This window comes from Pseudorca crassidens, chromosome 20 (assembly GCF_039906515.1).
Source record: "Pseudorca crassidens isolate mPseCra1 chromosome 20, mPseCra1.hap1, whole genome shotgun sequence".
Classification (NCBI taxonomy): domain Eukaryota; kingdom Metazoa; phylum Chordata; class Mammalia; order Artiodactyla; family Delphinidae; genus Pseudorca; species Pseudorca crassidens.
The window spans coordinates 55073507-55087397 of record NC_090315.1 but is presented as its reverse complement, the minus strand read 5'-3'; the positions used below and the strand labels follow the sequence as shown (position 1 = coordinate 55087397).

Sequence of the window (13891 nt, the reverse complement as noted above, 5' to 3'; positions counted from 1 at the left end):
GAAGTTGCTGATCAGCCCATGACTATCCTCCAAGTGGTGACTCAGGAACTCAAACTCCTTCCATCTTGCGGCTCAACAAAGGTCTTCCAAGACTGCCAAGCTTGTCAAGATGAGAGGGCTTGGGGGGCTGTGTGGTGGGAGGTTTCCTTGCATCAGGCCCGGAAGTGTGTATTTGGTTTCCGCTTACATCCCATCGGCCAGCACTTGGTTACTGGGCCACAGCCACCTGCAGGGGAGCCTGGGGACCGTGTTCCAGTTGCAGCCTCAGGAAGGGAAGCCAGGTCTGGTGAATAGCTCGTGCGTCACCGCTACACATCTGCAGTCTTTGCTCTCATTCTGGGAGATTGTTTACTGAGTGCTAATTCCAGTATGCATGGAGACCAAGCAGTGCCCAAGGCAGACCTGTGAGTTTCCTTCAGGAACTAAAGGGGGAGGAGAATTCAAGTAAGCAAGCAGATAATTAGGATAATTGCAAATTGTGATAGTGGTGTTTTCCAAGAACTCTCAGAAGGCCGGCGCAGCTCCTGCACAGTGAACAGGGGTGAGAGAGACAGGAGATACGTCTGGAGAGGTAAGCAGAGGCAGACCAAGGTCATGGTCAGGAGTTTGGATTTTATTCTTGTGAGTTCTTGTTAGTTTCCGATCTTCCACCTGAGAATAATGAGGGATGCAAGCTTTGCTAGACATCCTGGATCTTTCCTCTGTGTCCACATGAATGTTAAAATTTTATAGACCTTAATACAGCAACTAAGGGAAAGGTGAAAAGTGTTCTAAGGCAAGGAAGTAGAGGTTTATTGTAGGCGTCTCTGTTTAATATTAAAGATGCACCCTGTAACCTTGCTCAACGCGGAAGGGCAGGGAGATAGCATATCGCCTAATTCGTAGGCATGGTGCCAGGTGCCTCACACCTCCAGGGGAACCCAGCATCCTTCCCCAGTTTTGGTCAAAGCCACCCAAATATAGAGACCCTTGTCAGCATTCTGAATCCACCCCGGGTGAGTCTGGCATGTCTTTAGGTAACTCAGAATCAGACAATCCTAGGACTTGAAAGCATTCTTAAATGTCATCAATCCCCACCTGTGCCTACCGTCTGAAGCTTGAATGCCCTCTGCAGCATCACCCAGGGTGACCATTAGACCAGACTTGGAGCACCTCGAATAATAAGAGGTTCATCCTCTCAAAGCCACCAATTCCACCCTCGCCAGTGCCCTTAGAATGTTCCTTCTCTCCTTGAGTTCACGTACCCTTCCTTGTAACACCCTCCTTTTGGTTCTGTTCAGAACCTTAACATTCAAGCGATCTTCCTTAAGGATATTTACACTTTGTCAATATCTAGGGGGTGGAAGGACAGGGTAGCCTGGTGCAGTGCTGGGACAACGGGCATGACCTGGGGCCCTCTGGGCAAACCGTGATCACCCCATGAGTTTCCCTCTGAAAATCTGGTACCACCCACTAAGTGTGCCACGCCTGTGCCTGCAGCTCTGCGGCTCGGTGTCTGGGAGAATGAGACCCTGCTGAGCACCCACTTCCCTCCTGATCTGTGGGTGCTTCCCAGCACCTGGGGAAGCTTATTTCCACCTCGACAGAATCAAGGGTGTCCGTGGGTCTCGGCAGGCCTGCTCACCGGCTAAAGGGGGTCTTCTCTCTTCCCCAGGGACTTTGTGAAGGCCTTTATCCAGTTTAAGAAGCCCATCGTGGTGGCGATCAACGGGCCCGCGCTGGGCCTGGGAGCCTCCATCCTGCCCCTTTGCGACATCGTGTGGGCCAGCGAGAAAGCCTGGTTTCAGACCCCCTACGCCACCATCCGCCTCACGCCCGCCGGCTGTTCCTCCTATACCTTCCCCCAGATCCTGGGTGTCGCACTGGTAAGCCTCCTCTCTGCAGCGGGTCCTTCCCTGCGACCCATGGGTTTTGGGTCCCACAGCACCCCTCCTCTGTCCTGGGTTTAGGATACAGCCCTTCATGTGGGTCAAGCCCCGGGGGTGCTCCTGGCCTGTGGAAGCTGGGGGTCGTCTCAGCTTCCTCTGCCTTCCCAGAGTCGCCGCCAGCCGGTGTCTATGCAGCAGGCCCAGCAGGTGGATTGCAAGGCCATTCAGACTCGGGAGCTGGGGCTACTTTCTGCGGCTTTACCATCTCAGCAGTGGTAGGAAGACGGGGCAGCCAGAGAGCCCCGGAAGCAGGCGCTTTTCCCTTTTGATCTCGGCCCCTGTGCTCTGCCCGATTCCTTCGTGGTCACAGAAATGTTAACCTTGTACAGCCTTATCGCTTTCTTTCATTTCGATCATTTCTGAAACTCCAAGAATGTTGCTGATTGAGACGTGTTCTCCCCAACTGCATCCTGGTGGGCTCCTTCTACTGGGTTCCTTCCTCGCATTCCTCCTTCCTGAGACAGTGTCTCTGAATACGTTCAGTGACACGTATTTGTCTTCAAACGTCCAGCCGAATGCATCCACAGGCTTATTACCGACCGGACAAATTTTGCTCCTCGGGCGTGAAAGATTGTCCCTTGGGTCATCATGACCCTCCAGTGACAACCAGAACGAAAGGGGAGGCACGTGCACAGATCCAGAGGCTGGGAGAACTTGACATTTCAACATCCATCTGAGAGCGGCTAAGCCTGCAGGGCCGGGAAGGGAGGGACAGGGGAGGCAGGTGGACGGCAGTCAGGGAAGGGATTGGGTTGTCTGCTGTGTGAAGGCGGTGGGGGAGGGACCGTGACCATCTTGCCCTAATTATCAGCGGGAGAGTCATTTGTTGGTGTCAGTGGGTGACTGCGCTGGGCTCTGTCTGTGCCCGGGACCTTTCCCACGTTGCTTTTCCCAGACCGTGTACGACAGCTGCACACTTCAAAGTCAGGGGAAGGGGAAGTCTGGGGGGTGGGGCGCAGAGGCCACGGCAGGACGCAGGAGGTGTTTCTGCCCTTCGTACCTGGGCACTGCCTATGCACAGCCCCGGGTCACTGGGAGGGGAGCGCCTCTCTGCGTTGGGGTTATGGTCTTACTCGGGACCTTTCTGGCTGCCGGTGATGGAAACACTTTAACTGGCTTAAAGAGGGGAAGAAAGGAATTTAACGGTTGCCGTAACTGGCAGGTCCAGCAGTAGAGCCTCCTTTGGGGGTGTCACGCCCAGGAATCCCAGCGCCGGCAGGGCTCTTGTTCTCCATCCCTGCTGTCTTGGCACCCCGTCCCGCTCCACAGCAGCGGGTGGCCCTGGGCTCTGTGACTTAAGCCACCAGAGAGGGAGGAAGTGTCTTCCCCATCCTCTCCAGCTTGGAGACCTCACAGACAGCTTTAATATCTCAGGTGGCTCATCTGCTCATCCCCAAATCAGTCACCGAGGAAGGGGTATCAGCTGTGAACTGTTCCCAGCCCACACACGTCTCCTCCTGCAGCCCTGCCACCAGACGGGGGCGGGGGGGGAAGTGGGTATTGCAGGCGGAGCCCCTGCAGGGACATGGCTTCTTAGGGGAATTCAGTGAAAGCTGTGGGCCCTCTGTGCAGAAAGACGCATGTAGACACAGGCGTGTGCAAGCAGCGCCCAGAGCATCTTTGGCCCCCAGTTAAGGATGCTGCCTCTGGGAGCCGGGACAGTTGTGCACAGCAGGCGGGCTCGCGAGCAGGCTTGGAGGCGTGCCAGCTCTCAGCCTTCTCCTGCCTTTGCTTTCTCAGGCCAACGAGATGCTCTTCTGCGGGCGGAAGCTCACCGCCCAGGAGGCATGCAGCAGAGGCCTGGTGTCACAGGTCTTCTGGCCAACCACGTTCAGCCAGGAGGTCATGCTGCGGGTCAAGGAGATGGCCTCCTGCAGCGCGGTGGTGAGTTCCCGAGTCTCTGTGCCCTGTCCTTGCAGTAGACCCATTTTACAGGTGAGGGCAACGAGGCCGGAAGGGAGTGACCGACTTGCCAAAGGTCACGCAGGGAGTACGTGATTTAACAGCTGCCGCATCTCGGTGCTGAGAGCTTAAATCCAGAGGGAGGTGGTCAGCACTGTTAGATATTCCCCATCAGCTCTAGTGTGAAAACCTCACAGAAGAGATTTATACCCTGGGGTAGAAGGGTTGCCTTTAAAGAAAGTCCTGAACATGCACGAAAATACAAATCATCTATGGTTTTCAAAGAAATGAGAAGCAAAGACGAATAAGGACAGAGGGTGTGAAGCCAGTTGAGAGATGAGAAAAAGTGGTTTCCGCTGTCCCGGTACCTCATCTTTCCTGCCTGTCCAGTGCTTGGCACATGTAACCAGTTCGACTCTGAAGACACCTTGAAAAACAGATAAATAAATAACGCCTCCGCGGAGACACCGGGTTTTAATTGTGTCGATTTTATCTCATCAAAGTCTCTCTGAGCGCTGCATGGAAACACCCTGTTGAAGGTGGAGAAAGGGCCGAGTGGGAAACGAGGAAGGTGCTTTGGGAGCAGCAGGCCCGGACGCTTTCTGTGCTTTGGCGTCACAGGGGTGCTGGGCTGGGTTGTGGGGCTGACCCGTGAGCACCCCTCTTCTTCTCCCTGTCTACCCCGAGCCTGCACCCAGCTGCCACTCCCCTCTTGATACGCCTCATCAGCCTTTACTGGGCACCTACTGTGTGTCAGCTCTGCCCCCCGGAAGCCTGTTGGTCCCAGTGACAGTGGCAGGGTGGGGATGGTACAGCCTTGTTGGGCCAAGCACTTTGCTTATCCCTTTATGTGAATTCTCTTTTAATCTTCCTGATGATTCTGGTGACCAACTCGTCCCACTTTGCCTGAGACTCTCCTGGTTTCAGCACCAAAAATCTCGAGTCCCAGGAAACCCCGTGAGCCTGGGCAAACGGGGATGATTGGTGACATAGGGGCAGCTGCACAGAGAGGTGGGTGGAAGTTGTCAGCGGAGCAAACGGTGTGAGTGAGGCCGCAAGAGTCCAAAACCCTGCGTGGAGTCTAGGCAGCGGCTCCTGGTGGTGTGAGCAGGTGCAGGGGCTAGCTGAGGGATGGTAAGACTGAAAAGGCAGGGAGGAGAAAGGCCCCAAGGCTCCACTGAGGAGTTTGGTCTCTGGGCAGTGGAGGTGCTCAGATGAAACCGGCTTTTGAAGAAATACTGCAAGGAAACCTCTCCCACCCACAGGTATGAATTCAGGAGCTTTGGGGTGATTCACCTGAGATGGGAATCTACCCCACGACCCCAGGAGAGCAATTCTTGGAAGGAAAGAGGCACCCTTGGTCTGCCAGCCCTTTCTTACCACCCATTCGCCTCCAGCCCAAGCTGCGGGAGATCACTGCCCCTTTCCAGCCTGCTTGAGCAAGGGAGCTCTTGTCTTGCTTTTTTCTGTTGGAAAGCGCTTTGTGAGACTGAGGACCAGAGCCTCCAGGTCCACAGAGGGTGGTGGAGGCCAGCGGAAGGATGCTCGGACGCCCGGCTTCCGGCTATGCCTCTGCCAGACCGAGGCAGCGTGGAGCCTGCAGAATCAGCCAGGCGTTGGCAGGGCACCCATCAGGCGGCTCGGGGCACCTTCGCTTCCTGAGCTCACATCTTTCATCTGTAACGCGGAGATGGCTACCTAGTTGCGCAGCTAACTTGAGGAAGAAATAAAAGAATGCAGAAGTGCCTATCCTAGAGCCGATCGGCTAACAGTGGTGGTAGTGGCATTGTTATTCTAATCACTGTGCTTGCTACCACTGTTCTTACTCATGATTATGGTTATTATTACTATTATTACCGTGATTGCTACTATATTACTAATATCAGCCATTATCACTACTATAATACTGTAGTATTATTACGACCACTGGCATTACTGTTATTGTTGCTATAATACTATGGTGTTGTTACCATTATTACTACCACTAACGTTACTGTTACCGCTATAATACTATAGCGTTACTATTGTTCCCACTATTATTGCTCATTGCTACAATTACTGCAATTGTTATTACTATTACAATGATTGCTACTTTTATTACTACTTTTATTACTACTACTCTTAACTACTAAGCCTGACCAAGGGGCATTGCTGTCAGGGTGGGTCCCACGGATACTTTGACAACCATTAGTTCATTTCATTATCTTACTCTGTGATCCCAGCCATTCTTAAGTTAGGTAGCATGGGGAGGTGAAAGCAGTATTTCCCAAACTTTTTCATGACATCCATAGAAAGTGACTCTGAGTATATGTCAGTGTCACTCCTGCAGTTGAGGTTAATGCGGGTCCCACTCAGCCATCCCAAGGTCTGAGGGCTCAACGTCTCAGCATGCCTGCAGTCCATTCCTGGCCGTTGCCAAGGGCAGAGGCCTGGGAAGCCCTGGACCAGAGGAGGCAACCTCCTGTGGCTTTGGACATGAGGAGGTTAAGTACATCCTTCTGGAGCAGAGTCCCTGGCGCCAGGCTAATGAGGCTTGTGTGTTTCCGTCCAGGTGCTGGAGGAGTCGAAATGCCTCGTCCGGAGCTTCCTGAAGTCGGTGCTTGAAGATGTGAACGAGAAAGAATGCCTCATGCTCAAACAGCTCTGGGGTTCCTCCAAAGGCCTGGATTCCCTGTTCAGCTACCTGCAGGACAAAATTTATGAAGTCTGAGGGCCCAGTGCTCAAGGGCAGGTGACTTCCAGCTCTGTCCTGTGTTTCAGAAATCAGAGCACAGTGTATTCCCGGCCAAGGAGTCTGTCAAGGTGTCTCGCTATACCTAGGGTCGTGTCCATTTCCTCGTGTCCTTTGGTTGCTCCTCATTGGTTTGGTTTTGTGTAACGATGGGAAACGCAGCATACTTGGCCTCCCCTGTGCCCCCACCCCAACTGGCTGGAGAGCTATCGAGAGCTGTATCTTCCCAGTCCTCTGCCAGGTGCGCTTGTCCTCTCCCCACTTGCTGAAATGCACCATCCTGGTCCAGGAAGGGGAAGACCCATTTCCCCATCCTCTGACTCAGGCTGTGTCTACACAGTGCCTCTGATTTGGAAACTTGGCTGCCATGGCTCTGTCTGGTTAAGTACAGATCCAGTGACAGGGGACGACCAATCTTAGGGAATTTCTAGACCCATGAGCAGAACGATTGTGTAGGTCCAGCCTCAGTCTCCTCTCTGATGCACATCTGCGTGACTTCTAGGGCTTGGTCTTAAAACCCAATTGAGTGATTTACAAACCCAGATATTGTACATTTAGGAGCATTTTGTTAAATATATATTTTTAAAACAATGTAAGTGGAAATTCTGATAATTTATGTGTATTATATGTAAAGCTAGTTTTGCAAACACATAACTACTAGGAAAATGTTTTTTTTTTTCACCCGACTTATTTAACTTATTTATTTTTGTTTATATATTATGATATCTGTTGTTCACACAGATATTATTTTCACACTGCCCTGGACCAAATCCCGTACAAGGTTCACGCCATTTGGTACATTCTAGCAGTGAACCGCGTAGAAATAAAATTCAGAGAGATGAAAACGGGATTTCTGTGAATAAAAGGAATAGCTCTGCCCCAGATTTCCTGCGTGTGAAACAGTTCTATGACAAGTGAATACTTGCTCTTGGGAGAAATCATGGAAGAGTTTTCTCTTCACTCTGCTCCCTTTAAGGAGATAAATGGGGCTTCCCGCCTGAATGGTCCAGTAATGGAGCAGTAACCAGGGATGAGGCCTCCTGTCCCAGGGCGCGTGGGCCGCAGGGGGGGCTCCAGCATTTGTATTCAGACCATCAGCCCAAAGTCCCTGGATCAGCTGTGGCGAAGGAGGGGTTCTGGTTTGGGGTGTTGGTTTTGGTTGGAGAGGAGAACGTAGACATCAGAGTTCAAGCAGAGAAGTGACAGGACCATGTTCTGTATGAGGGTCAAGCGCCAGAGAAAGTTAGGTTCCCAGAGTGGCGGGATTTTTCCATTTCCATCACAATCCCCCCGCCGGGTGTCCTCAAGGACCTCTGCTCACCCGTCTCCTCCTAGTACCCTCTGTTAGTCACCAGCCCCTCTTGACCCTTCCGCAGAGAAAGTTGAGCAGTGAGAGTTAGGCACAGCTGGGGGAGGGGAGGCCAGCTGAGGGGAGGGAGGGTCATTGTTACAGTTCTCTCTCCCTTTCTGGTCCTCTTCCCTCCCCTGAAGGCAGCTGGATGCACTAGACTGGGCAGGTGGAGAGGACTCATGGCCCTGAGCTTTGTGTTTCGGAGAACAGGTGGACTGTCTATAGCAGAACTAGAGACATAGGCCTTTAAACAGTGAACCTGAGTTTACCTGGATTCTCCGTCCTCCAGATGGTCTTGGTTCCCTCTGTTGAAAGCCTCTCTCCTTCTGAGTTTCCCCATGACTTCTCGAGGCTCAGGGAAGAGGACATGTCTCACTTTCTTCTCGCTTCGGCTGGGGGGCAGCCACCCTGGCTGAATCCAGCCAGAGGAAGATGGGGCTGATGTGTTACCCTCCCCTTGCTCCATGGGGGTTTCTGTAGGAACTGCAGACCTAGACGATGGGGAGTTTCTACAGGGAAACACCTGCTTTTGCCCAAATACCTGTTGTCACATCTCAATTTGGGTTTGCCTTTTCCTTTGAGACCAAAGGCCCTAGACGACCTCACCCTTGACAGATAACTTCTCAACCATCACTAAGTCATCTAAAGAAAGAGCACTTCGTTTTCTTTTTACCTTCTAGGGGCAGCCACGTTCAACGTCTCTAGAAGCAGTGTTAGGATTCTCGTTGGAATGGAAGAGGATGTTTGGAAATTCCTTTTGCTCAGTGCCCATCTTTGTTCCCTGCTGAAAAAACCAGAAGTGTTTTAGCTTTGAACTAAAACATAGCTTTGGATCATCAAATCTAAACTTCTAAACACCTCAAGGATCTCTGATGATGAGGTAGGAATGTGAAACCATCACTAAGATGGAATGCCTGGTGTTAACCTGTAGGTTTCGTGTATAACAGGAGGTGTTTTACAAGACAGTCTGTGTTTCGGTTGTTTCCATACAGTCAGTTCTAGAAGGATGTTCCACAAATTGGGCAAAACTCAGTTACATCTGTTTGCTACAGGGTAGACCAAACCACTGAATTTTTCACTTTCTGGTTAGTTGTTTTGATAATGTATAGATGAGATCCAGGAAACTTCCAGCTGATCGACCTGGCTTGGAATTTGCCAGACCTGTTGTTGTGTCAGGGTTTAACCTCATAGCTCTCTTGAGACAAGGCCCACTTTTTGTCTTCTACCCCAGGACCTTCTCTCCACCCATAGGATCCTTTCTCCCTTCTCTCTACTCTGCTTTGCCCCCTCCCCACCCAGGCGGTCACATCCCAGAGCCTGGGCAGGTTCTTGGAGGAATCATGCTTGGTCTTGGTAGCCCCATCCCAGAATTACCTTTGGGGTTGGAAGGAGAGCTGTGGTGGGAAGATGAGGATACTTCTTTAGTCAAGCAGCCTTCTGGACAATCCACTCCTTGCCATCCTGTTAGCCATGCGTTAGAACTCTCCTCTCCTCCAACCCCTGGTGATTAGCATCCAGCATCTTGCAGTGGAACATTTATGTTAACAGCTTGTTCCAGGAGGACTTTTTGGAGAACTTTGCTAAGATGATCAGAGTTCCTCACCGTTTGGAAGCCTCAGCCTAAGGTAGATATACCCATATGTCCCTTCCTGCTTTGAAATAATGTCTGTGGGTGAAAACCATCAAAAGTGACCCTCTTGGAATGAAAGTGGATAACTCTGAGAAAGTAGTAGAGAATTGATTTTAAATGTTATTCTTGTTTGGTATAAAGTAAACTAGGAAATGTTCTCTCTGAAGCATGAAAATATGTTTTTCCCATATGAAGTTTAGTATGAGGATGGAAAAATGATAATCACAGTAGACTTCGATCAGTGCAACTGTATCTCCAGATATCCACATTTAAAAGATAGCCTTGATTGGATGCTGAATTGCATTTCCCATTATTAATTGTTGGTTTAAAAAATTTTGTAAACTTTTTTTAATTTGAAATTTAGTCACATTCATGTAATTTTCCAATCTAGTTTCTGTGGAAATTTTTTTAACAAAGAGAAACAGATAGAAACATCTTCAGATCTTCCTAAGTGAATATTTAAAATGCAGAATTGCTTCTCTTCTGTGTTTCTGTATTCAGATACTTAGATCTGTTGTATATATTAGTTTAGACATCCTCACTAATATACACAGTATTTAAGACTCTAAATGAGATTTCTTAAGTATTTTATTTTATTCTCTGTAAATGGTTTTGTATAATCTTTAAAAATCTACACTTTGCCTTTGTAGATATTTAATGGAAACCATTTGGGGGTTGTCTTGCATGTATATTTTTGTTGTAGATAAGTGTTGCTTAGTTATTTCTGCAAATTTTGGTTGAAATGCTTACAGACTTTAATACAATATATATTTTCAGAATATAAACTTTTATATTTCTGTGGTAAGTTAGGATATGCGTTTTAGGCAATCTTTTCCATTAATATCACTTGTTCTTTCAAAAAAATAGCATTCTGGTTTGGTGCCAATGGTTTTTTTGTTTTTTGTTTTCCATTAGAATCTAGTGTTCTTAAAGTGTAAGAGAGCCGGTTAATTTTCCTTTTCTCAAAGTAAGTGAGTTTGAAGTAGAATTTGAAAATGTATTGAATTTGTGAATAAGCCTTACCATTAGGATCAGTAGATTTTCCAACCTTTGCAACTACATATGTAGTTGAAGATCTCCCCATAAATTCTCACTGTGTGCCAGTTGATGGAGTTTGTGAACAGAGCCTTAAGCTTGTTGCAAAAAAAAAAAAAAAAAGGTAATACGGGTTGTTTCTTCCAAGTAGCGTAAGCCACGTGGATGGACTGTGCGGTCTGTGCGCCATGGCTAATCTAATCCGGAGAGTTTGGTTGAGTTGATGGCGGCAGGGCCCAGATAGACACCTTGGTGATTGTCTTTGGCCACGGACAGGAGTTCTGGAGCCACCTTCGTGCTAGTCACATGGTGTAGATGTGGTCACAGGGAGGGCTACTGGTCCATCATTTGTTCTGAACCAATGGCATTTTCTGCTCCTGACCTTGGTGGTTGACTCCAGGCTCCTTGCAGGTGACCTGGACATGTCCAGTCTGGCTGTGGTCAGCACTCCTTGAGAGACGTTAACAAAGTTTACATGTGAGTCTTACTGTGCAGACAATCTGAAGTCGCTTTCAGTTACATAATCCGCATTCCCACATGTCCTGAGTGTCTTATCAGTGAACTAGGTGCGTTAAGCCATACTGAACCTGAGTTTAGCAGGGCACAGGCAAACTAGATGCACGACGTACACATCAGCTGAGCCAGTCTACCCGGGGCTGTTTGAATGGCGTGTAAGTCACGGAGCTCACTGGCAGTGTGTCCACTGTGTCTGGGATCTGATAAAAACCAACTAAACTTTGGAACTTAAATTTCTTTTTTTTAAAATTATGATTCTTTTCAGTTGGCCCTGCTTACCTACTGGTTCTCCTTACAAAGGCTTTAAAGATGATCTTGAGACCAGGGCCATAGAATAGCTAAAGTCAAGTTATTTGGTTCATCTCAAATAAGTGTTCATAAAGTCAACTTATCTTCCATTAGGATGGAGATTTGCTTCAAATATTTGCAGTGTGTGTGTCAATCAGAGAAACTGACATCTAGTTTTCAGCTTCAGCTCTGGCATCTCTGTGGATTGACCACGCCTCATTGGCCCAACACCTGGCCTCACGCTGGTGCTCCTTAAGGCGACTCTGGGAGGTTTGGAGGGTGTGGAGTTTTCCATCTAGTACTTAATGTGTCCCTGTGCCGTTCGTCCCAGCTTGAAGTCATTTGCTGATGTCCATGCTGACAGGATTGTGAAAATATTGCCTTTCATAAAACCAAGGACCAAAGAATTCCATTATTCCAGCAGAGTACGAGTTTCATAGATTGTGGGCACATCTAGGCAGAGACGTACATGCTTTATGGCACAGAGAATCTGCTTTCATCCACCGACCTCATGCTCCCCCTGGCTGGCCCTACAGAAGGATTTGTTGTCACCTTGAGAAGGCTCTGAGAGATGAGCTTCTCGGATTGAAATGCACTGTCTCAGGTTGGTGTTTCTGCTGTGTAGTCCCAGCCTTTATCCATACCGGTACCATAAGGAGTGGGGGGGCTGGCATTCTTCAGGTTATCTGAGCAGTGTGGACTGCTCCATCTGAATAGAAACCTCCAGCGTGAGTTCTTCAGATGTGTCTACACTGAGCACTGAGATCCTGCAGTTGCTAGATTTCCACCTCCTTTTTGTTCTCCATCAACCCATTCCACTTCCTGTTTAGCCCGAGAAGAATCTTCTTCACTTCTCACGCTAGGTGATGCTCCATCTTCATCCATGTTGAAATCATTCATCCATTAACCGGTTGAGAAATGATTGATACTGAAGAAGTGGGATTCTAGTGGTAAGGCTTATTACCAAACCTCTGATAATTGAAGCAGGCTACCAAAAAAGTATCCAGCCTACCCTGGGAGTGTTCAGATTTGATCCTGGATATAGCACACACACCAAAATCCAAGGAGACCTTTGCAAATTAGGCTACTCATTTTCTTTCACCGGGTTATCATGGGAGAGTCTTTAACTAGTTCTGAATATCTGTAAGTATGAGTAATTCATAGACTGATAAAGCAGGTACAGCTGCCCCTTTCTCACCATGCTGTAAATATTCCCTGAGACTGGGTGCAGTACGGAGGGATAATAATCTTCTGATTTATCAAATGCTGACTGTCTAGAGCAAATTGTACACTCTCTTTGTGAATGGTCCTGTAACGTGTATGAACACATTTCTGGGTGCCTTAGAAGTTGTATTTTTCATGTGTGCTAATATGCAGTATTTATACATTGTGAGAAGCTGCTTTGAATAAAAAGGTTGAAACTCCGTCTGCGTTTGCTTGTGTTCTCCCTTTGTTAGCCTGCACATAAGGTTCACAAACAGGTTCTGTGGTTTCTGAACAGAGAAGTTTCTGGGGCCTCCAGGGGGTTGCGACATCTGAGGCTTCTAAGTTGTGTCTGGTTTCCTGGGGAGCAGAGATGCCCTCACCCACATCGGCCTTGAGGCTTCGAGTTATTCAGGCTGGTGGTTGATGGGGAGGGCACTGGTACTGTTTTTCAGAAGGTTGATAGGCTCATGCACCCCTTCCCTGGTATACTTGGAATGTTTCTTTGCATAGGGACCCGTCCTCAGTCGAGATAAGCCTCCACAGAGCTTGGTTTTGTACAATCCCAGTGGCCGCACGTGGCTAACGACCGTATCTGTCATTGAGGAATTATGCAGAATCCTTTCTCGTTGCCTCGGTCATCACAATGTGGCTCTTAGGAAAGACACACGGCTGAGGATGCCTGGCTCCGGAGACGACGTGGAGGCTGCAGGAAATAGGAAGAAGGAGACTTTCGGGGGCGCGTGGCAGCAGGGAATTCTGGGAAAGGGATTTGCACAAGGTCACATCTACCTGTCCGTCCATCCAGCAGCAGTATCGAGCCCCCTGCTCTCTCTCGGGCTGCACAGGTGCTGAAAGGCACAGATGACTCAAGACAGCCCCCGTCGTACAGAAGCTTGGGGTCCAAGAATGTGAGAAAGGCACGTAATCCTGCTGTGATTCTCAGAGTGTTCACGGCGCAGTACCGGAGAGAACACTTTACACAATCGTGAACACCTGCAAAGTCTAGAAGACTGTGCGGCGTTAATTGTTAATCTTCTTTCGGGTCCCCTTTCTGTCGTTGTGGGCCCGCCAGCCTTGGCTGGAGCCCAGGATCTTCCCTGTGCTGGTCCCCTTTCCTTTCCTTTCCCTTTCTCTTGTTCTTGGTGTCATCATTGTCGTCTTGTGTGCCTGTTTACCCTTTCTCTGAGGTCCTGACTCCATCCCAAGTAGTCAAGGTCAAACCTGGGAAGTCCTTTGCTCCTGACTGCTTCTGGTCCTTCTAGGAGACTGGACGAGGCCCTTCAGATGTTTCAGAGTGTAGCATC

The 13891-nt window shown here is 49.1% G+C and overlaps 1 protein-coding gene across 2 annotated transcripts in view; it reads left to right on the top strand.

Moving 5' to 3' along the window:
* CDYL2 (chromodomain Y like 2) overlaps window positions 1-12805 on the top strand; it is a 189025-nt gene extending 176220 nt beyond the window's left edge. The window contains exons 5-8 of one of the 2 annotated variants that reach the window (XM_067720617.1): window positions 1655-1865; window positions 3669-3812; window positions 6382-6561; window positions 8593-12805. In XM_067720617.1, the coding sequence (XP_067576718.1) occupies window positions 1655-1865; window positions 3669-3812; window positions 6382-6540 (514 nt within the window). In that variant the 3' untranslated portion in view covers window positions 6541-6561; window positions 8593-12805. Of the gene's footprint in view, window positions 1-1654; window positions 1866-3668; window positions 3813-6381 lie in introns of both variants that reach the window. The other variant, XM_067720616.1, reaches the window with a different exon arrangement.
* Window positions 12806-13891: the final 1086 nt, after the last annotated feature.